Source organism: Phalacrocorax carbo, chromosome 2, assembly GCF_963921805.1.
Source record: "Phalacrocorax carbo chromosome 2, bPhaCar2.1, whole genome shotgun sequence".
NCBI lineage: Eukaryota > Metazoa > Chordata > Aves > Suliformes > Phalacrocoracidae > Phalacrocorax > Phalacrocorax carbo.
The window spans coordinates 43,132,268-43,155,818 of record NC_087514.1 but is presented as its reverse complement, the minus strand read 5'-3'; the positions used below and the strand labels follow the sequence as shown (position 1 = coordinate 43,155,818).

Sequence of the window (23,551 nt, the reverse complement as noted above, 5' to 3'; positions counted from 1 at the left end):
CCTGCTCCAGTTGTCAATTTTATTCGAAAGGTGTCTTCTATACATTATTTTATATAGAGAAATAAATATGAAAGGCCTATACAAATATGAACACAAAGAGTACCAATACTGCCCTTCATTTTTTATACTCATCTTTCAATACTTAAAGGGACAGAACTGCATCAAACAGCCCACATATTTACTAAAATAAATTATACAAACTCTCAGATCACAAAGGTCTGTTCACGTATAACAAAACCTTTCAGACTGAGTTTTCTTTTACACATATGCAACCTCTAACACAAACTACGTTCAGGTACCTTTCAGAATTTCACAATATAGACTGATGTACATTTTCCTCAAGATGGACAGTAAAAACAAAGCCATACTGAAGTGATACTCCGATGTAGGAATTTGGCATTATGACTTTTAACGACATATTGTGTTAACATAATATTTTTTAAAAACGTTCCGATAAATTAAAAAGAACACGATCTTGCCTTCGAACAAAACCCAAGTCATTTAAAACACTTCAAAATGGGCATCTGCTTTTATATAACATGATTCTTCCCCAAGCTTTAAAATTTAATTCACCACCACATAAAATGCTTTTGATATGAAATAACATCATAAAATAAGTACACTTTTTGCTTTTTGTAAACCTTCCCATAAAGTGATATTTTTCTAACAGTGTCATCCTCATGCACTTACAGAATCTCACTAATTTATACATTTAAAAGAGTATAAAGCAAAGCATGTGCTTAAATGGTGGGAGGAATGGATACTAAGTTGAATGTAACTGCTCTTTCAAAATGTGGGGTTTTTTTGTTGTTTTCTTTTTTTAAGAAAAGGTCAAACCCCAACAATATTGAAAGAAGACCATGTAATATAGCAAAAATCTCTTTTGCCTTTCCTTAAGGAATTTGACCTCATCCCAAAACTAAAGAGTTCCCAGATGTTAATTTAAGAACTGTAGATTAAACTTGCTGGCAAACAGAAGAAATATTTCAGGTATTTCCTATCTGGACAATAAAAGCATAGCCTTTAGTTCAGAAAAAAAAAGCATAATAATATAATTTACTGTAAGTGCACAAAAGTCCAATCCTGCAACTCTTTCCTGTTCATCCAATTGTTTTCCCGTAAGGAAAGTATTTAGGATTTCCCTCTCAACACTGATTTAATAACTTATGTAAATAAACACCCATATTCTTCACACACAGTTAACAGATTAAACATATACTAGATTTAAAGGGTATTGGAGAATGTTTATCCTGCTTTTGAAAAGAACTACTATTTTTAAAAGGAGTGTTGCACTAATTTTTTATTTCCTTCAAAATAAAGCTTTATGAGCTCATGTTACCGAACAGTACTCTCATTTCCACGTCTCAAAGTTTAAATGCTTGGCTCATTTTTTTGATTTGCAGATTCACTGAGAAGTGTAAGGGACAATTCTCTACTCAAGGGCAGGCATCCAACATGGCTGAGCTTGGAATAGCAGCTGTGCTGTAGGGTTCTCTTTCACTGCATCGAAGTGGTTCACTGCAGTTCTCAAATGAATTTTCACTCCTGCGAACTCTTACTGAGCTTAGCGCAGTAAAACTAAACATCTTCCACTGTAGGTTTTGCAGGCATAGCTACAGGTTCTGCAGGCCCCAGAAAGCTGGCTGTTTTCCAGCAGCACAAGAGTAACAACCTAAAGAAATTTTTCATAAATGCTGTATGGCATTAATCTGGCCTGCAAAACCTAGTTGCAGTGATGGCAACCAAGACAATCAGACTGTAGCTCTACAGCAGGCCTAACATTCAGGTTAAAGAGCAAAAGGCAGTGGGGAGACAGGACACCAAAGAAAAAAAAAGACAGGTAGACAGGTGACCACGTACATAAAGATTTGCAGTGTCATTTCTGGGGGGAAGAAAAAAAGCCACTTTCAAGGTAGGAATGCATTTCTCAAAAACTAAGCTTTGCCCCATTATGAATGATTTGAAGTTTGGGTTCCTGAGATTGATACTGGGCAGGAGGAAGGGCAAGGGAAATTGTCTTATATCTTAAATTATACAGCAGTATCATTAGGCCAGTACTTAAAACTTAATATTAGAAGAATGAATAAGTTACAAATATGACTTTAAGAATATTATAATTAAATAGTAGTTTCTTCAGAAGACCTTAATCTTCTTTCTTTTGTGTTTGAAATCGTTCCATTAAAGCCCTAAATATATTTCCTGGTATTTTCTGATGTTTTTCTATTAGAGCTTGAAGTGCTGCTTTTGTCTGTAAGGAAAGAGACAAGTTTTTGGTCAGATTAACTCATCTTTATATTGCCACACATTAACACAATTTCTAGGCTGTTTTTCATCCTTTCAAATATCACAGAACTACTGCAAGTTCAAAATACTATTTTTCCATATTTAAGCCCACAGGATGTGTTTGTGGGATCACTGCCAAGAAACAGAACAACAGACTAGTACCTTTATCTCTGGAAGCTGCGTTCACAAGCTCTATCAGAGATACACAACGGTAAAATGACAATGGAGTAAATTAATGAAGAGGCCTAGATCTATAAAGCATGTCAGCACCTGGTGCTGTACTGCAACTCAGAAACTTCTGCCCATGCCCAGGTTTGCATCAGTAACACTCTTCCAGTATGCGAGAACTTTGCTCCTACACACGCTCAGAAGCAGCACTGGAAATGCAATTGTGTCTCAGCACATTTGGCTTGTACAAAGTAATTATCCTTGCACCCAAGCCCCCTAAAGGAGCTCGTCCTTTAAAGCACACTTAGACCACACCTAAAATACTGCATATGGCAACAGCATTCACTGTCACTCAAAAATGTAGCAGGCCAGGAAGTTAACAGCAGCCATTCTTATTATATAAAAGCTCTATGGGGAACATTCAAAATCAGTGCAATATGCAAAAGCTACGGGGAGGACATGCCGTAACCTTCTTATTCTGCCTAGAGAAGCACAGACCACTGAATTCTAAAGGCTAGAGGTAGAACAGAGAACTATTTGCCTTTATAAACCAGTGGTCAGCAAAGGGAAAACTGATTCTTGGTACAAGCTCCCACTGTTTATAGGAAGTATGTGATCAACTGTTAAGTCCTGGGAGAAGATTCCTGCCCACACCTCTCTACAGATCTGGCCCTAAGTGTCTCCACAGATCTAAAATTTCTATTAGCTAAAAAAAATTGAGCTTAACTTTCTCTATATAGATGGGAAAATGCATACTGTGCCATACCCTGAAACATGAGATACAACTTTAAAATCACTCTAACTAGGATTCTAGGGGACTCACATTCTAGGGGCAGAATTTACACTTAAGTCAGAAGCAAGCAAGGGTTGGCACAACTATAAGACGCCAAAGCACTTTTGAAAGTCATTTAAACACACATTCTCTCCTGAAAGCCAACAGTTTTGAAGTCCTGTCAGACTAAAACCCCAAAAGAAACAATCAGCTTTCTATAACCAGGGCATAAGATAACGCAGATAAACACTTTAAGATGTCATTTGGCAGCAATCTAATCAGAGGGTAAACAGATAAGGAGAGACAACTGAACTGACACCTGCGTGGTCAAGAAGAAAAGTCTCTAAGTGAAGTTTTCAGAATGCTAGAAGTGACCATCTGTGGAGCTTTCAAAAATGGCTATTTCAGCCCCCTCCATCTGACTGCTCCATCACTTAACTGTTTATGTCTCTGCTCTGTGAAATCTATTAATAAACTGAATGAACATGAAGTCCTGACAATCTTTTCTATAAACCACCTACATCTGAACTAGGGGAACATTCAAAAGTTAATTTGTTGGGTGAGAAGTTGGAGAAAATAGAAATGGAAACACACTGTACAAAGCAATGAAATTATTTACCTTAGTTTTTTTATTGTATGGAATTTCAACAGTTTGTGAACACAGATTTGCTATATCTGAAAGGCTTCATTGGTATCTTTCTGAAAAGACCAAGAACCAGAACATTTTCTCTGGGTGAAGTGCTTATGCCTTTATCAACCCAGAGCAGTCTTATCTGACTGACCTTCTTCAGTCCCTAAAGCACGTTGTTTCTGGAAGCAAATACAAGGTGCAGTATTGACTTTAAAAGATTTAGAACATCCATAAGGTGTAGTAATAAAAAGGTATCATTTAAGAAGGGCATTCAGACTTAAGCAGGTCCAAAGTTTACCATGATTCCACCACCTCCTATAACTAGCACCAACGCAGAAAACACTTGACAAGAATATTCCAGTGTTTTCTATCAGAACAGTCAGTATTTTAAATACATATATGCATATCTATCTTACCTTCGCAGTTAGTTCCTCAGCAGTTATATTTGGTTCGTATGGAATGGGTTCTCCAATAAATGTACGAAGCTTGACTGGAAACCAACCGTACACAGGAACTACTGGCAATCTAATATGTTCATATAGTGACCTAAGTATTTCTAATGTGAAAAAAATTTGAGGGCAAGAGGAAAAGCAGAAGGAAAAGGGGAGGTGGGAGGGGGAGAGAGAGAGAGACTGAGATTATTCTGTAAAGGTTTTTTCCCCAATATGTCTTAAAACTTACAACATCATATTAAAACCACTTTTGCTAATACCTTTGACGATGATTCCTTAAGCCATCTAAATCACTCCTTTGCGACAGCTTGTCAAGTAATTCAGCCCCTGACCCAGATTCTCAAACGTGTCATCTCAACTGCTATTCTACCCTTGACTTCCATTTCCTAAAAGATGTGATGTGTTAATGCTAACATCAGACTTGTTTCCACCCTAACTTGGTGTGAAATCTCTCCTCCAAAGAAGAGCTGCAAAGAAAAGGAAGAAGAGAAGAAAAATCCAGTAGCTGCCTCTCTGGAGAGGAAGGAAATGCTACACAATAGAGGTTACAATTCAGTTAATTTTACAGGTTAGCATAAGAAACTACTATTGGAAAGCGGTTCTGTTCAGTCTTGCTGAGGTCTAGAGGATCAGAAATGGTCTAATCTGCCTAAACGCCAGTCATGCTAAAACACTAAATTGCTCTTTCAGATCACACACTGGTTACAGTGAAACAATATAAAGAGAGAGAAAAAAACCCAGGTATTTCAATCAGCTCTAAGAGGACACATCATCTTCCCCACATGCCACCTTCTAATCATCTAACCCAAATGCACCCAAAACAGATTCCTTGCAGAATGGGTGCTGATATTCTCTCTCCCAAATTTAGACAAATTCCTTTAACTAAGGGGCTGGCATAAGAAATCCCTACTGACCAAGATGCGGAATTTTCTGTACATAATCTATAGGAACAAAGAATATTCCAAAACTACTGAAACTGGAGTAACACCTCCAGTGACCAATACAATCCAATTCCTCTAGCACCTCTGCTGTAGAATACAAGTAACATGCATGATTTTGGCTTCAATTTCTGCTTGTTTGGGAAGATTCTCCTGAACAGAGCAATAATTAATTGCTGTTTATTTTTGTACAACCTGACAAACGTGTGAATTATTCTGCACGTCTACATCTGATGCCTTGGCTTTCTCCATGCAATATATAGCTTTTAATTAGAGGGGGAGAGAAACAGAACTGTTTTGCCCTGCAGTCCTCTGATGAAGATGGTGATGCCATACTTGAGGCAGAACATGTGGCATGAAGGAGACTGTTCAGGCCCTTTCTGCTAGATAGTAAATTGGAGAACACAAAAAAATGGGGGGTTAACACTAGCAGATCAGCAGAGATGTGGGCACCTAATCATCCTAGAGGTGGACCCTTCAGACATCTATTTGTGTGCTGGCTGGAGTCCCACAGAGGTGAGGAAAGAAAGCAGGCAAATGCAAAGTTTTGTGAGGAACCACAGGTCTAGTGCTGAATAGTAAACCAACTATAGATTAAATATATTTCAAACCATTTGCAGTTTAAGTACAGGTAGAGGTGTAAGCACAGAGCTTTAGGAGGACATTTAAAGAAATTACAGGTCAGCTGCAAACTTGTTTGCTTTGTTGCTTAACAGACAGCAGAAAGCCTAGAGTTGGCCTAGCAGATACAAGCAGAGAAAAAAAGTGCTCTAAATCCGTTTGCCTTTTTCTGGCTCCTTTCTCCTACTGCTTCTATGAAGGGACACTATTATGTGGAGAGTAACTTAGATGAGCCAATACCATGTCTAATGCTGATATTAAATCCTAATAATATCTCTGAACTCTACCGGAGAGGAAACCTCCAGAAACAAGCCTGTGTCAAATATATATGGGGATTATTTCTACAGAGATAGGCTAAACATATATGGAAAAAATAAACTACAAAAAAATAGAAAATATCTTACTTATTCTTCCTAATGTCCTAACGCCTTCTCGAACATTTTGTGTAAACATTGGAATGATGGGCTAGGAGGGAAAAAAAATAATTAAGAATTTAATGAAGATAGCACTGTCTAAAAAACTTCTACCTCACTTAAACTCAACAAGCAAATTAATTTCAGAAGTGTTTCTCAGACAAGGACATACAGTGAGCAAAACAAGTATTCTTAAGTTCTTCCGCAACCCTCTGCTATGAGGTTTCAAGCTGGAGAATACCATGAGATTTCAGTGAGTCACTGTTTCAGCAAGTCCATTTTCTCAAATTAGTCCAGGATTTCAGAACCTATGGAGCATTTAGGCCTCCCCTCGTCCAGCAGTGTTTGCACTTAAGTGCAACACAGGCTGTGACTTCAATAGTTAAACCTCTTACCTAATTTGTAGTTACGCTCAAAGGGAGGAATTCACAGGATTGGAACCCTAAACTTGTCTGATTCATCTCCGCTATGCTGATTGTATTGCTTCACACTTGATGTGTCATATTCAATATATGTCCATGATTTATTTCTGCTGATGAATATTTGGAATGGTCTCGAATATTTCAAAGTTTTATTGCTGGTTTTGAACTTGAAAACAGCTATCAAGATTTACAAGAACCAGGAGAGGGTCGACTACTACAGGAAGTTTTTAATTATAATTTTACAGTATGTACTCACTGTACATAGCATCATCAGAAATACAGAACTCTATGGGATTTTCAAACTTGTTTAAACAAGCATGGAGATGAGCTAGTAAATGAAACTTTTCTGACAGGTATCAAGTTGTTTTTTGTTGGGGGAAGCCTGTAAATAATCCAATGCAACTATAGAGAATAAAAAGAAGTGCAGTTGCCTAAACTGAATGGTGACAAACTTCTTTATTCTAGAACCATCTTCTTCGGAACATCTTACTTTTGACGTAGAGGTAGAGATTTTTGTACGTACCAAGTTGGTTTATATGACAAGAATTCTGGCAAACTGCTGAAATAAAACAACTTCAAGAAGCTGAAGGTCCTATTTTTAAACACATTTTTCTTTCCATGAGAAGTTATGCTTACGATTAAAGTTCATCTTTAATCTAAATAGAGATATTTTCACCACTTGCAGCCTGCCTCTGACACTATTCCTATTCTACTGTATTTCTCAGGGTTTTTTTGGGGGGAGATGAAGCTGCAAGACCTTTGTGAGCGCATAAAGGAAATTAAACATGCATTCAGTAAAATAAATATAACTAGTACAACCATAGTTGAATCCCAAGTATGGCCTCTCTTAACCTATTACAATACATTAGTAAAATCTACATCTGTTTCAAATATCCTGTTTAAACAGTGTTATTTTCCTCCTGAGAACAGTGACACACACTTAAATTTGGGTCTTAAAGTATTTTATTTCTGTGTAAAATCCAGAGATTTAACCAGTCTCTCTTTGACAGTATCTAAATACAAAACTCTTAGTGTGAGACTTACTTTCAAATTAGGTATATGCAGACCTATGGACATATGCATGTCTTTCAAATACAAATATAGAATGAGAGGGACTCTGAAAATTATTAAAATAGTTATGATTCAAAAGTATCATATTCTTATGTGCCTTTCACATTTGGTCCCATATGAATAATTATCTACCTGCTGACCAAGCACATATATATTAGAACTGAAGAGAGAGTTCACACTAGTGAACATACATGCTGCTGTATGCCCTAGACATCCCTTACTACCATAAAATGCCGCCAATACAGCACATAGCACCAGTGAGGCTATACTGTGCTGGGTTACAGTATGCTTCAGCAACACAGAAAACAGAAGTGTTGATGTATGGTTGCTTCTTAACCATCCTGGTCAGGGGTCGAGCTGTCACAATCCTGACCAGGTATGTGCAAAACAGCACAAGCCTGTAATGTAGAAACTGTCCTGGGTTTCAACTCTCATTCTTTTGAACTCTGGATTTCCTGGCCACACTATTTTTAGCTGACTCCAAAGCCTTCGTATCGAAAGCAAGCAAAAAGAGTCTTGAAACGCAGTTATGAGTGCAAGTAGACCATACTCATGACACTCAGCAATGTAACACCAAATACATGATAACCAAAACAGCTTTCCCTGGAAGGAAGTACGAATAAGTTAGCACTCTTTGCTTCTCTTCTGTGATCTGTCATACTTACCACTTTTGCATCAATGGCCACCTGAGCAAAGCCCTTCCGATTACCCCAGATAATAGTATACATTTCATCACTAAAGAGTGCTTCCCGAACTCCACCTGGAGCAATGGCTATCAGATTGCCCTTCTTCAGAGCACTGACACATTCTTCTTTTGGTCCATGCATAACTCCATGTGCATCAAGTAATATTTTAAAACCTGTAGGGTAAGATAATATTAATTTAGAAAACATTAATTCATACTACCGGTGAGTACAGATTCCCAACCCAGAACGCAATGGCTAAAACTTATTTGTCTAATGACCTATAATCCCAAATCAAAGATGTTTCTAGAGGGACTGAAGCATTAAGTCCTGCTTATAAAGTTCAGTCTAAAAAGTTGAAGATTTAGGGTTTTCAGTGGCTTTTTGTCATTATAAAGTAGGGTGCTATCTCACAATCAGGACTAAACTGGAAAAAAAATGGCAAGCACTCCCTGACATCTTTCATGTGTCCCTTCAAAGGACTTAAGTCAGCTCCAGGGCACTGGCTCCTTGCCCAAGTTCTACTTTTCAAATGTAGCACAGTCCTAATAAAGTGCCACAAGAGCAAATACCAGTTTTAAACAGTAAAGTTACATAAACTCCTCATATCATCTTGAATTTGAAATGTCATACTGACCCTACTCTTCAAGGAACAGCAGAAGAAAATTTTGCTTACAAGCATCAAATGGGCGCATACCTGTCAGTTTAGACAACTAGTCTAATGTGAAAGAACATAACTAGGACAAACCTCTCTTTGCAGGAAATCAATCACGTTCAGTTGGTTCAATAAATTCTAAATGTATACATATTTGTAAGTATTGCATACCAAAATGGGAACTTTAGATGACTGAGCAGTATGGGAAAGATTACTTCTCTTTCTTGAAGTTTCACACTGAGGCAAACCACTTTATCAGCCATAGACAAGGACACAGAACTGATCTAGTTGAGTTTGTCCCTCAGTAACAAATCTTCATTTTTTAGCTCAGATTAATACATGAATAGTTGTTACTATGAACACACTGAAGAAGAGTCCAAATTCAGTTAAGACAGAGATCTGTCTGCTCTTACAGCCTGCACAAACTAAGGAGTTGGAAAGGAAAGCAGGAGGCAGCATATCATTAGTTTATTCTTAACTAAACTGTGACCTCTAACTAGTCTTTGTGGTTGGTGTGAGTATAATTACTCTTGATTTACACCCATATACAATCAGGATCTGCCTGTAAACATGACAGCAGAACACAAGCTGTGTTACACCTGTCTCATATTCTGCTGTGCCTGCCTCACATACTGCTGATGACACCAGCGGTCTTCATCTAGTAGCATCTGCACAGAGGACACCTGAAATAGAGTTTTCCTAAAGTAATTTAATTTCTTTTGGGTGCTTTTGTTTGTGGGATTTTCAGTAGGTGGTTTTTACAATATTTTACATTCCCAAACTAATTCAAGCTCTCTGGAATGTGCCTGGTGATAAGAAGCTGCCTGCCTCTAAGCCCTTTCTGTCAGTGAGTTCAGGAGAGAGACAAGAGAGTCGTGAGAAGTGCTGAGCTGAGCAGAGAGACTCCAAGGAAGCAGAAGCTGTGAAGATAGTTTTCCCGTCTGCATTGGACATGCTGGGGAAGAGGGGTGGGATGGTGTGTGGTAGAGCAACACCATGGGTCTGTCCAGTTCATAGGTCCAAAAAAAAAAAAAAAGAACAGAATATAGACAGCATACAGGCAAAAATTTGTTATACAGATTAGTGGTGGGGTGGGTTTCCAAGTCTCCAGAAAATTTCTCAGCTGTATTTCCTGCCTTGACTTTTAGTATAAACCTTATATTCTGAGTTGTACATCATAGCCTAGCCAGCAGATCATACATTACTATCAATATCTCTGTGCCAGTAGCAAAGACGAAGAACCTGGCTCTGTTAGAGCAGCAGAGAAACAGGAACTAGTGCAGTGGCCCTGAAGGGACATCCAGGGTACTCTATGCCCACTGCACAGGTCATCATGGAGTCAGAAGAAACACTGGGGTAGTACCTAGCTGCTACATCAAAGTATCCAAGAATCTATTTTTCTACTTCAAACAACATAACAGCTCCCAAAACTACCTAAATACAGTTTTTCAGCCTCCCAGAGCATGAAGGAATGGTAATTTTTCCAAACACCAAGAAGTCAAAAATTTGTTTTATTCCACAGTTCAACCTGGACTCTGCCCTTTGCCCCAACACACTCTTCTCCTATTTTCCACAATACTGTGTCCACACCAGTGTTTGAAAACTCTTTGGAGAGTACCCAGTAATGCATTTAGCGCTTATCTCAGTAAGTGCACTGCACACATTTCTCTAACTTAGTCCCAGTGACTGTAACACTGGGGCTGTCAGCTACCTGGTAGTGAGATGGCAAGGATGTAATTGTTTTTCTATGGTTTACCTTTAGGACCACGACATAGAGAGGAATCATTTAGACCACTGAATCCAACCTTCTGCAACAGTAGGTACGCGTGCGTGGTTATGCGCAGAACATCTAGTCCACAAGACACTTTGCAACGCTTTGTGTATGTAACAGACAAGAAGCCACTGCTCCTTTCCTCTGGAGCATTACAGGAGAAGGACTGTCTTAGATCCCTAAAATAGCAGGCAACCTTTTAAAGAGAGCTCCCACATGGCTGTAGGAAGCAGACGTGGCCCATACTACAGCAGAGGGTGATGGAGAAGAACACAAGTAAAATCTCAGTCCTCACTGCACTCTTCAGGGAAAGATTTTTCTCTTAACGCAACCTTAGAGAAATCAATATAATCCTGATCATAACACAGCTAAGAATCTAAAAGAACCAGAAACCATTGGAATGTTTTGGGTTTTTTTCCTGTGACTAACCTCCAATATTTGAACAAAAAATGAAAAAAAAGAAGCTGCAGGACCATATTTCATATCCTTCTGCCCCAAAACATAAGCAACAAAAGCATACATCGTATTGATACAGTATAAATTGAGACAATGAAATAATCTCCTTTTGCATCAACATGAAAGAAAGGCGTTAGGCAATGTTCAACAGGAATCTCCAGCTATCTCTAGGAGGTCTCCTTTTAGGTTAGATTCCCTTCCATAAATTATCAATATCTTTCAAGACTAAGCAGTAGGGAGAGGTATGTCTGACCCCCTGCAGGCTCATGCATCCCTTAGGAAGCACAGCAACATTTTACAAACACACTCCAGTTAACTCAGGACAGCAGTGCCCAATGATGCAATGAGACCATGTACTTGCAATTGCCTACTGGCATGGCCCCGAGATTCAGATTCATGGGACAAGCCATCCTCACAGCTATTCACAGGAGATTCAAAATCATAAAAACAGAAGGAGCATTAAATTATCTAACCCAAGTGTGTCTAACAGCCTACAGACTCCTGAAACCCACCCCTCACCCCACCCCCTCATTTCTCCTGCATTGAGCATAATAATTTTTGGTTAACTGGAACGTCTTCTGAAAAGGCATCCAATTTAATTTGAAGCCTTAATCAAGATTAAGCAGCCTTAGTACTATGATAAAACTACTGCAGTCTTTCTGGTTTGATTCACAAGAGAAGTGGTGTCTATCTGGGTTGCCAGTCATAGATTACTGGGCAGATTTTGAAACAGAATCCAGAACATTATCTGGGCTCTTTGGGCTTGTCTTCCTTGAATAGCCCTAATTCATTCACAGAACCAAAGGATTATGTAGGTTGGAAGGGACCTCTGAAGGTCAGCTAGTCCAACCTCCCACTCAAAGCGGGTCCAACTAGATCAAGCTGCTTAGGGCCTCACCCAGCAGAGTTTTGAAAGTCTCCAGAGTTGGAGATTCCCCAACCTGTCTAGGCAATCTGATCAGGCGTCTGATCACCTTCATGGTAAAATACCTTTCCACACATCTAATAAAAATCTCCTGTGTTGCAACTTGTCTCTGTTGCTTCTCATTCTATCACTGTGCACCTGTGAGAAGAGTCTGTCTCCCTTTCCCCTGCACCCTTCCGTTAGGTCACTGAAGACAGCAATAACTTCCCCCACCCTTATCGGGTACAGACCAAACAAGTCCAGTTCTCTCAGCCCCTCCTCATACATTGTGTGCTCCAGTCCCCAGTCATCCACTGAACATGCCCTACTGTGTCAAAATCTGTCTCATACTGGACACCATATTGTGAGATGTGCTTGCACAGGTGCCAAGACAAGGGAAAAAACTTCTTCACTCAACCTGCTGGCTACACTCATGCTAAAAAAAGCCCAGTATGCAGTTCATTTTCTATGCTGCAAAAGCATGCTGCTTACTCACGTTCAACTTGTCCACTAGAATGCTAAAGTCCTTTCCTGCAAAGCCACCTTCCACCCAGGGTACTGTCTCAAAGGATTGCTCCATACCAGATGCACCACTTAATATTTGCTTTTGCTGAACTTTGGGATATTTCTGCCAGTTCATTTCTGTGAAGGCACTCTGAACACCAGCTCTAACCGCCAGTGTATCAACTGCTCCCCCAGTTTGGTATCATCAGCGAGCTTCCTGTGAACACATTCTAACCCCTCATCCAGGTGCGCAATAAAAACATGAAGCAGCGCTGGTCCCAGTATCAATCCCTGAGGTATGCCAGTAGAAACCACCTGTTAGCTAGACACTGTATGTCTCTGCAATATTACTAAACAATAGTTGGGGGACTCATAAGTATACTCATACTTAGAACCTTAATTTAAAGCAGAAATGGAGAAAACCAAAATAATCTCTCATTTGATAAACAACTGTGCATAAGTATTAATAGATATAATATGGAGCCAAATCTAAATCACAAAATAGGTTACGTTAGTCAGCTGTGCACAAAAGATTTGATAATCAATTGACAAATCCTAGTCAGTTGGCAAAAGCAGTTGTAGAGGTACACCCAGGGATCAAGACTGAAATAAAACTATACTGGCAAAAGGACAGTTTTCTGATATGAGGTGTTTCCACTAAAAGCATCAGTACACTGCAGAATACCCTGAACTTGGGAAAAGAACTGGGTACTACTGTATTTCACACACACAAAACGCAAACTCCTCACATAATTAATTTCACCAATGGGCAGTGTTTTTCACTAGGCTGTTCAGCCAAAGTCTCACCCTAAACATCTTTTTCATTTTCTTCATGCTTCACCTCATGTTTCACACAAACTTGTTGAACACTTCTACAGCTTTCCTCCAAGAAAGATTCTACTTGGAACAGTCTTCTTGGGGACAGGTTCCACTGCCCACCAGCAGAACCTGTTCCACAGGTTCAACTGGGTGGGATATGAAAATACATCATTTCCCCAGACTAATATTGTCAACTTTAAGAAATAAACTGTTTGGAAGCAATGCCATTAATCAGGTTACACCACTCATTCTGCCTGTATTACTAAAAAAAGAAACATCTAATTGAAGTCTCTGCTACCGGTTAATACAAAGACAACTGTTTCTCCTGTGATCTCCTTTTCTTTGTTTCTAAACACCCTAGAGTCATTGGAAGGTGTTGACCAGCCAGGAACATGACCCATTCTTGCACAGGCCAGTCTCAAACTCATTCTTGTTTATAAAGAACATGTGAGAGACAGCTGTACTTCAACACTCCTACTAAATTTGTCTGAATGTCTGCTCTGAGCGCTGTGTTCCTGTAGCACAATTTTTATTAATTACACCATAAAAAAACCCACAGAGTTCTCAAACTGATTGTTTACAATGAAATATGTTACCTGGTAGTCTAAAGACAAAATGATCAGCTACTACGTGGCAGTGTCTCTTCTTCTGTATAAGAAGTCTTGCCATGAAATAGATATAGTCAGCAGGAGTAGCTCCATGATAAAACACAATAAGCCCTGGTCCTTCAGGAATATTTTCAGCACCATGAAGCTCATAACCTGTTAGGAGTTGAAGGCATAACAGATGTCAAAGTCTGATACAATTCTATCCCAAAGAAACTAACTTGCGGCAAGTTGGCAAACTGAAACTGATAGCTGTTGAGAAGTCTAGGAGCAAAGTGACTGCTAAGAAGTCAAGAGGTGACTTGCAGCGTTTACTAAGTTGCTTTCACAGGAAATAAGTTTCATTTAAAGCAGAAGAGCCATATTTAAAGAAAGAACAACAAAAAAAATTGAAAAAGAAACATCCAGTCTCACTGTCTTGAACTATAAAATTTTCCCTTATATTTTCAGTTCACTGTCTTCAAGGTTAGAGTCCTGAATCAATCATTCAGGAGCAATCAAAACAAGGACTGGATAGAAGTGGTGAAACTCAACTGTTTCAAGCTATTATTTACCCTTCAAAGTTTATTGCCACCAGTAATCATTTAAGAAGATCTGACATGACAACACCCATTTACCTGTCTCCTTTTACTCCAGGGCATGAAGCTTATCTTTGTTATTTCCCTCAGTTATACTTGCTCCATTTTTCCATCATTAAGCACTAAAACTATCTGGGCCTTTACATGCTTAACTGAAACATACATAAATACATACAAGTTTCTTACTGAACTTACGTTTCTAATTAAGTTACTAGTGCAGAATATATTCAGTTAAAACAAAATATCAAAACACATCAGCATAGAACATATTCAGTTAGTACTGAGCAGTAGCATTACAGTATCATGTTTATGGAACCCAAGCCCTGTCACTTCTTCCAAAGTTAATACGGGCTGCAGTTCCTATTCAATTTTTTTTTTTCTTTAATTCTGAAGGTACTCTTGACTCTCCTCCCTCTATTTTACTTTCTATACCTGTGGAGCTGCAACATACTGCAAGCATATCATCTGTACCATCCCAAGTGATCACTAACTGTGCTCCATGCCAACCAGTCATAACCAGAATGACACCTACATCTAATATTTGCTTAATATATGTAAAGTTACAAGCATCACACACCAGTTTGGGGTTTTGATTTTGGGCTTTTTGGATGTGGGGTTGCTTTTGTTGTTTGTTTTGGGTTTTTCTTCCCCAATGCTCTGAGATTTCAGGATGAAAAGTTCTTCCTATGATATATTGATTAACCAAGTGCGGGGGAAATTATCACAAAACATTTCATTCTTTAGTAAGAGAAGTGTATAGAGAACATGGAAGCAGCTGTCAGGGCAGAAAAAAGTCACAACTGTCAATGAGGGACTGGAAAAGAATCTTTTCTGTGCAAATAAAAGTTATACCTTATAAAAAGAAAAAGTTACTAAGGATGAAAAGAGCCAAGGCCTTAAAAAAGTCATTTTCTCATGAAAAAAGTAAATAGCTTTTTATTGTGAAGTGAGCATTTTAAGCTCTTTGACATAGCTGGTGATTTTGATCTAGTGTACTTTCCTAGATTTGAAAGTTACATCTTAGTCTTACAAAGCCTATCTGATACAGCCACTGCACCATCTGGTTATCAATGCCCTGAAAACCCGCTTCCCTTTGACTAGAGAACAAATAGAGATGATTTTCAAGAAGGATTTGTTCTTTATGTAAATTGCTCTTAAACATCTCTTTCTCCTTTAGCTGCATCTAGACTGAATGGTCTGAAAGAGGCTTATGATTTCCTTAGAAAGAAAAGCCAAATCATTTATTAAGTCTGTCTTTATAAAAGAAATAATAGTAGAAGGACAAGGAACTGAGCCCTTAGTTTTGACATTCTAGTAGAGAAAGTAGTTGTCAAAAATACAGAGAAAGAAAATTTTAAAAGTAGGGTTCTGTAACAGTTTGGGGCTCTAAAGTCAATTTGAAGTAGCAACTAGTGAGTGAACTGACACTTAAGTGCTCCTTTTAGCCATCATTTGGCATTATATGTAAAAGGCTGGTTAAGTGGAATTAAATTATGCTAACCTGCTGACATAGTAACTATCAGGGAACTGGCATTAACTTCCAGTGTTCATATATTGACTCTGAAACAATATAGTTAAATGATCTAATTTTTAACATAGCAATCATTTCAGATCCTCCTGGAATGAAGAAATCCAGGAGTAGTTCTAAAAGTAAAAAAGAAAAACAAAATTAAATATTTTTTTAAAAACTACATCTACATTCAACTGGATGAAAGACCTCATCATCATGCAAAGAAATAAATGCATATTTTCAACATATGTTCATTTGTTTTCAACATATTTTCAACAAGAGCAAGTGCAAGGTCCTGCACCTGGGGAGGAACAACCCCATGCACCAGTACAGGCTGGGGGCTGAGCTACTGGAAAGCAGCTCTGTTGGGAAGGACCTGGCAGTGCTGGTGGACAAGTTGACCATGAGCCAGCACTGTGCCCTTGTGGCCAAGAAGGCCAACAATATCCTGGGGTGCATTAAAAGCAGTGTGGCCAGCAGGTCAAGGGAGGTTATCCTCCCCCTCTGCTCAGCCCGAGTGAGACCACATCTGGAGGACTGTGTCCACTTTTGTGTCCCCCAGTTTAAGAAGGACACGGAACTGCTTGAGCAAGTCCAGCAGAGAGCTACCAAGATGATCAGGGGACTGGAGCATCTCCCTTATGAGGAAAGGCTGAGAGACCTGGGTTTGTTCAGCCTGGAAGAGAGAAGACTGAGGGGGGATTTCATCAATACCTGTAAATATCTAAAGGGAGGGTGTCAGGACGATGGGACTAGGCTCTTTCCAATAGTGGCCAAGGACAGGACAAGGGGCAATGGGCACAAGTTGGAACACAGGAAGTTCCACCTGAATATGAGGAAAAACTTCTTTCCTGTGAGGGTGACAGAGCAGTGGCACAGGCTGCCCAGGGAGGTTGTGGAGTCTCCTTCCCTGGAGACATTCAAAACCCACCTGGATGCATTCCTGTGCCCCCTGCTCAAGCAGGGGGGTTCGACAAGATGATGTCCAGAGGTCCCTTCCAACCCCTACCATTCTGTGATAAGACAAAAAATTTTACATCCAGAAAAGTCTCAATGGCTTTTTCTCCCAGGCACCACTGGCAGTCATTGATAAAATGGAAAAAAAAATATTGGCCTGAATTTTAGATTTCATGCAACAGCAACAACAATCAGATATTCCCGGTTTACCTTTCAGGATTATCAGTATATAAGAGCTTCTGCAGTAGCTTACCGTGCCATATTCTTCCATGTCCATCCCATAGGGTAGCCAACATTTGTTTTGCACCATCCCAAAAATCATTGGAATAGGCTTCCTTTAGTTCATTCTTCCTTTTATAAATATGAAGAAGGATAATGGAAGTGTAGAAGAGGATGACAAGAATTCCCGGAAGCAGAAAAACTACTGCGAGTGGAAAAAGCACCCATACAAGGTAGACTGCGTAACTCAGATAATCTTCAATGTGCTCCACACCAGTCCATTCTCCCAATATATAAGTCAGGCAGGTTAAGTAGGACATAGGTATTGGTCCTGCAGTACAGGATTCATTTCCACCTATCATCTCCTGTTTAATTAAAAAAAAAAATATTAATAAGATTAATAAATCCTCAAAAAAGACAAACCTGCCTATGCTGTTTAATCATAAAAACTTCTCCCTGATGCATTTTATTCATATATCATTTACCCCACATCCCAGCAGTACCTATTAGAAATAAAATGTTAATACAGCAAAGGTTTTACTTCATTTTTTTGGTCCTTGTCTTTTGTGTAGTGAAAATGCTGACAATTCTAACAGAGAACGACAGCCTGAGATTAAGCGATTGCACTAATAAAAATTGCACTCATTAAAAACTGTTCAACTTACACAGATCCAGAACATTTACACTGTTATCAACACCAATTTGTACGGTATTTTCCATTTTCAGAAAGCTGTATTGATTAGTCTGATTTATTTTTCTATACAATACACTGTACACTCAAAGCCTTCTCCAGAGCACTTACTACAACAGGAAATAGCACAATCTCAAGTCCAGTGCTATAAAAAGCCTACTGAACACTTCCACTAACCACAAGCATACGATGACTCTGGAAGAAGATGGTCTCAAATGAGCAAGTCTCACTCCTGTTGAGACCTCTAACTGTACCTGGAAATATACAGATAGTGAAATGCCAAGTCCCAGAGCACAATGCAGAGAGGCAGCAGAAAGGACAAGGAAAAAACCATCACAGAAAGTCCTCTAAAAATTTTAACTGCTTTGGCTTTCCTGTGTCTATGTGTAAGAACCTCCCTTCTCCAACGCCAGCATCTAAGAAGTTTCAGGGCTAGACCTCTCTGGGCTGATATTTCAGACTTCCGATAATTCTAGGCAATACTTTTTTTTCTTAACTTCGTATGATTTAGGGGAGAACTTGCTATTCGCTTCACCTTACAACCATGCGACAACCTGTATGCTTGGCTATCTTTGCTACAGTTTTAGAACAACATAAGTAATGCCTTGCGGGGGAAAAAGTTATCCTAGTCTAGAATAAAGTTTTGGCCAAGACCTGAAACAACTGTTAGTCAGAACCAAGAAGAAAAGCATGTTGCAATTATACTGTAGGCTTGCGGAGAGAAATGGATTGAGAGTAATAATTTCTGAAAGAATCTAAGCTTGGGGTTGTTGTGTTTTGGTTTGTTATTAAAATGTGACTTATAGCATGTATGATTGCAGAGTTCCTATGCCTAGACAGACATATGTCTATCACTCCTTTACTCTTGCTCTGTTTTTGCAAGCAACAAGCGACTGAAATTTAGAAGATAATTTTGCTAATACTGTCAGAACCCCAATGACAACAAGCAGATCAGTTTTATTCAACATTTGCTGTAAGATGTTGAAACATGTACTACAGCAGAACTCATCTCACTTATTTCCCAGTCTCAGTTTTTCCTCCCATTCCAACAGAGCAAGGACATTCCTTCTCCTGTTTTGAAATCGTCCTCTACCCACATTGCTCAAGATAATTCCTATTAATGAGAAGAAAGCTGATCTCGTGACACAGACTTTGCTCCCACAATCCGTGCCTGTTCCACTAATTCAGGCTTACAACATTTTGCTCCTCAGGATGTTCTTGAGGACAATGTAAGGAGCAGCTGATTTCTCTTCAGCAATGTATAAGCACGTAGCATCAGTGACATGCACTTCACTGATTTCATGCACATGTGTTTGGGGGTGTGAATTAGGGGGAAAGGACGGGAGAGAGCGAGCGTGTGGGAGAGCAAGAGAAAGCTCTTTCTCATTCCAGTTGCCAGAGCTGAACTCCAGAACCTGTCAGGCAGCAAACACCCACAGCAAGTACAAGAAACACAACTTGTGAGACCAAGCAGGATTTAGGACTAGCATTCAACACCACAATATTTATCAGATTATTACGCCTGGACTTTTTCAGTGGCTCCACCTACTAGCTAGAGAACAATACGGATAATGTGTTACAGCACAGAAACGTTTTTCAAAACTCAGAGGTTATTGTATAGCTTTAAAGATTACTTATACTCCCCCACCTATTACATTTTTAATTGTTTATGGCTTTCTCCAAACACAAAATCCTCATCAAGTAAATTTGAAGTCCTGTCCACACATGTCAGCCTTGCAAGATATTACTTGTCCGTTTGCCTGTAATTTTAGATGCAAAACCTCAAATGCAATCATTGCAGCTTTATAAGTTTACTTGCATATCTCTGCACTACTAAAATCCAACATCATCTTTGCTGCCAACCACAGAGGTAACATCTAAAGTACTGCCTTCTCTCAGGAAGAGTCAACTCTACTCTGAACAATGTTGCTTCCTCATCTTGAAAAGAATCGTAGAATAATTTATATTGGAAAGACGCATTGGACAACACTTGTCAAACCTCTTGCTAACTAAGGAGTTAGATCAGGTTGCTCAGGGCCATGTCCAGTCCAGTTTGTAAAATCCCTATGAATGGAAATCCTGTGGCTTCTCTGGGCCCCTTATCCAGTGCTTGATCACCCTTAGAGTGAAAATGTTTTTCCCTTATTCTAGTTAGAATTCCCCTTGCTGCAGTTTGTGCGTGTTGCCTCCTGTCCCTTTGCTGAGAAGGGTCTAACACACCCCTCTCCATAACCACCCATTAAGAGCAGCAGTAAAATCCCCTTTAAGCCCTCTCTTCTTTAGGCTAAACACACGCAGCTCCCTCAGCCCTTCCACAGACACCGCGTGCTCCAGACACCTAACAAAGTCGGTGGCCCTTCCCTGCACCCTTTCCAGTCCATCAGCATCTTTCTTGTATTGCAGGGCTCTAAACTGGACTTGTGGTCTCAAAAGTCCTGAAAAGAAGGTAATAAATACTTCCTCGATTGCATGGCTACAGCCTTGTTAATGTGGCCCAAAATGTAGACAGCTATCTTCACTCATATTTGACTTACCGTCCACCAGATAAAGGCCTCCTCCAGACCTTTATCCCCTGTAAATTTGTTCCCGCTGTAACAAGTCCAGCATTTGTTCTGATCACCCACGGTACGTCCACAAAAATACTCCGTATCCAAGCCCAAGTGTGATTTGTGTTACTGCCAGGCTGAACATCCTACCAAAGGCAACAGCAGTGAAGAAGGGAAGACAGATTCTGCCTCCATGACCAGGATGGTCCACACTGAATAAAGGTCTGACATAGTTCATGTATGCTACTAACAGATAACATCACCTGGTGTGTTCCAACTTTACAGAGCAGTTAAAATTACAAGATAAAGCACACTGTCTTCTAGAAACAGCAGCAAAGTCACTCTGATTAGGACCACGTTCAAGAAAAGAGGGACCATCCTGCCCTCTTTGTCAGAGGCTTTCTGACACCTGCCACCATCCAAACCCAAAAACTACAATGGGATGCAGTACTGCTAAGTCTCACCCTTAGCCAGCTTACAGGCTGAACCCCTCTGTAACAGGAGCATACCCTCTCATGTAAGGCATACCCTCATACCATAAAAGGACTTCATATCTTAACCAGCATCACTAACACATTTCCTATCGTGCAGTTCAAGCTAAATATTTTTCACGTAAGTTCTAACTTCCTAATAGGAGAGCTCACACATATTTTCACTAGATAAAAAAGATCAATTTCTCATTTGACTAATGCTGGCGTATGCTGACTTATGCTTACGCTTCAGGCTTTACGTTGAGGGTGAAATGGAAACAAGGCTAACACACCATTCCTTTCACTGATTTCTAGCGTATGACCCAGGAAAGACCTTAACCAAACTACCTACATCAGCAGTCTTCAGCTGTAGTCAGTTAACGCTGGGTTAACTGTGACCATATTGATCATGATAGAAGGAGGAATTACGGAAACGAACATACACTGCTGTAAGCCATGCGCAGCGTGATTTCAGCATGTATATGAAATGTGTAAGCGGAACCTTTGGAGAACACTCCGGTACCTCCGAACTAGAAATACACTGAAAAGCAACAGCTACAACATGCCCCTGCCAGCAGAAATACACCGCTTTCCACAGCGTCACACAGTTAATGGAGAGTATTTCTACTAGAATTTGCAATCCCGCCACAAACGCCAAAAAAAAACAAAACAAAAAAAAAAAAAGAAAAAAAGCAGAAGGCCCTGCTAATCCTGCTAATGGCAGCTGCAGCTGGGGAGATCCTGGGAGCCTGAGTGTGGTTTTCTCCTTGTTTTGAAACAAGAGCCGCCCAGCTTCTTGCTCCTGGGGCAGCAGGACGGCGGTTCCTTACGCAGGAGGCTGGGGGGTGGGGTGGGGGGCGTCGAGTTTTGTTTTCTCTGGCAAGAAGGGCCGAAGCCGAGCCCAGCCGCCGCGGCCAGGCGCTCCCCGCCTCCCCTCGCACCCTCCCGCACGGCGCTCTGCCCGCACTCCCCCTCCCCGACGCCGGTTCAAGCAAGGCCCCGAGCTCGGCGGCGACCAACAACAACGCCAACCGCCTCCCGCCCGGGGGCCTCCGGGAACCCCCTACCCCGGGCAGCGCCCGCTCACCTTCACCTGGCAGCGGCGGCAGCTCCCGTTCCAGCTCCAGCCCGACGTCCCTGCCGGGGCCCGGTTTTACTCCTCCGCCCGCCGCCCCCGCGGAGGCCGGGTGCCCGCGGGACGGCCAGGCTAGGGCGGCTCCCCGCGGCGAGGCGGAGGCGGGAGGGCACGTGCCGCCGGCGGGCGGGACCGGAGGAGCTGGCGAGGGGGCGCGGAGAGAACGAGGGCGGCGGCGGGGCGAGGGGAACTCCGCGCCGCCGGGGGGGCGGGAGCCGCCCGGACCGCGCCCGGCACGCGCCGCCCGCCGCTTCCGGCCGGGGGAGAGGCGGCGGGCCGCCAGGGGGCGCGCGTGCCCCGGGAAGGGGCGGGGCCTGGCGGCGGCGGTGGCAGCGAGCCCAGAGCGGGGCCGGCGGTGCTCCGTGGCCGCCAGGTGCCCTCCCACATCTGCGGCGGGTGCGGCGTGTCTGAGGGCCGCCCGCCCGGCGTGCGGCCGTGCAGCTCGGCAAAACCCGGTTCCGCATGCTCTGCCCGGCTGCTGCCGTCGGCAGTTACCTCTGAGCCGAGGCCTCCCTGCTGGCTGCAAGCGCTAAGCCTGGGTTTAGCTCCCCTTCCCCAGCGGCCCCAGGTGCCGGTGGGGCCGGCAGCGGTGCCCGCCCGCAGTCGGCGTTCCTGACGCTTTGCAGCGCGGACATGACAGCAAGGGCATGTTTTTGTGTAAGGTAAGGTGTTTCTGACTGGCCTGCAGCCTTGGGTGTGATTCCTGGATCTATGTATAAAGAAAAAATAAATCTAAGACACTAATTCCAGTTACACCAGGTTTGGCTCCAGGCACACAGTTTGACGTAGCTCCCCTACCAGCGTCACCAAAACTAACGCTGCCCTGAACTGTGCCCTCGACAGCGAGCGAGATCAGCTGCGCCAGAACTGGCTGCAGGCTCTTTCAGATCCTTGCCTGTCAAGCTTCTCTGACGGGCTGCCTCTTACATCCTCTGCCTGTTCGACTCCTGTGGTTGTTCAGTCGTGCATGCCTGTGACTGTATTTGCACTGTTGTCCAATTAATTTATTTTCCCAGTGTCACCAGTAGGATATTTTTCCCCCAAGCAAAATCCTGTAGTTTGAACTGGATAAACCTCGCATGCGAAAAGTACAAGAGACAGGGTTTCCTTGCGTTGTTCATCACGCAGACTACACCCAAACAAGTCATAAATGCTGCTTACGTTTTGAGGCGGGCACTGGTCATTTGCATTTTCTGGTCTTCATTTCTTTTTTGTTGTACGACAGAGAGGCTAGAAAATATGCGTAGTAGGGGAGTAATCTGGTTCACAATTACAAT

General features: G+C 41.3%; 1 protein-coding gene and 1 long non-coding RNA gene across 5 annotated transcripts in view; one reads left to right on the top strand and one right to left on the bottom strand.

The window, feature by feature from the left end:
- Window positions 1-22,539, bottom strand: LOC104045795 (DGAT1/2-independent enzyme synthesizing storage lipids). Of its 3 annotated transcripts, none has more exons than XM_064442710.1 (7): window positions 22,227-22,539; window positions 17,467-17,797; window positions 14,160-14,324; window positions 8,437-8,630; window positions 6,270-6,330; window positions 4,271-4,410; window positions 1-2,248 (listed from the first exon to the last, which is right to left on the bottom strand). In XM_064442710.1, exons 2-7 carry the CDS (start codon window positions 17,792-17,794, stop codon window positions 2,144-2,146), a joined length of 993 nt encoding a protein of 330 aa, XP_064298780.1. In that variant the 5' UTR covers window positions 17,795-17,797; window positions 22,227-22,539; the 3' UTR covers window positions 1-2,143. The 3 variants fall into 3 exon arrangements, with proteins under 3 accessions (XP_064298780.1, XP_064298781.1, XP_064298782.1); XM_064442711.1 differs by having other exon boundaries at window positions 22,233-22,539; XM_064442712.1 differs by lacking the exon at window positions 14,160-14,324.
- A 49-nt stretch (window positions 22,540-22,588) lies between these two features.
- LOC135311919 (uncharacterized) overlaps window positions 22,589-23,551 on the top strand; it is a 28,816-nt gene continuing 27,853 nt past the window's right edge. For both annotated transcript variants that reach the window (XR_010371470.1, XR_010371469.1), the window contains exon 1: window positions 22,589-22,936. This is a non-coding gene — a long non-coding RNA (uncharacterized LOC135311919). The remainder of the gene's footprint in view (window positions 22,937-23,551) is intronic.

Bases quoted from the DNA above. Each gene is read 5' to 3' on its own strand.
- LOC104045795 (XM_064442710.1), bottom strand. From the start codon at position 17,794: ATGATAGGTGGAAATGAATCCTGTACTGCAGGACCAATACCTATGTCC. The intron at 6,331-8,436 runs GTAAGTATGACA...TTTCCCTCCTAG, and splicing joins TGGCCATTGATGCAAAAGTG to CCCATCATTCCAATGTTTAC. The intron at 2,249-4,270 runs GTAAGATAGATA...CTTTCCTTACAG, and splicing joins CTGAGGAACTAACTGCGAAG to ACAAAAGCAGCACTTCAAGC.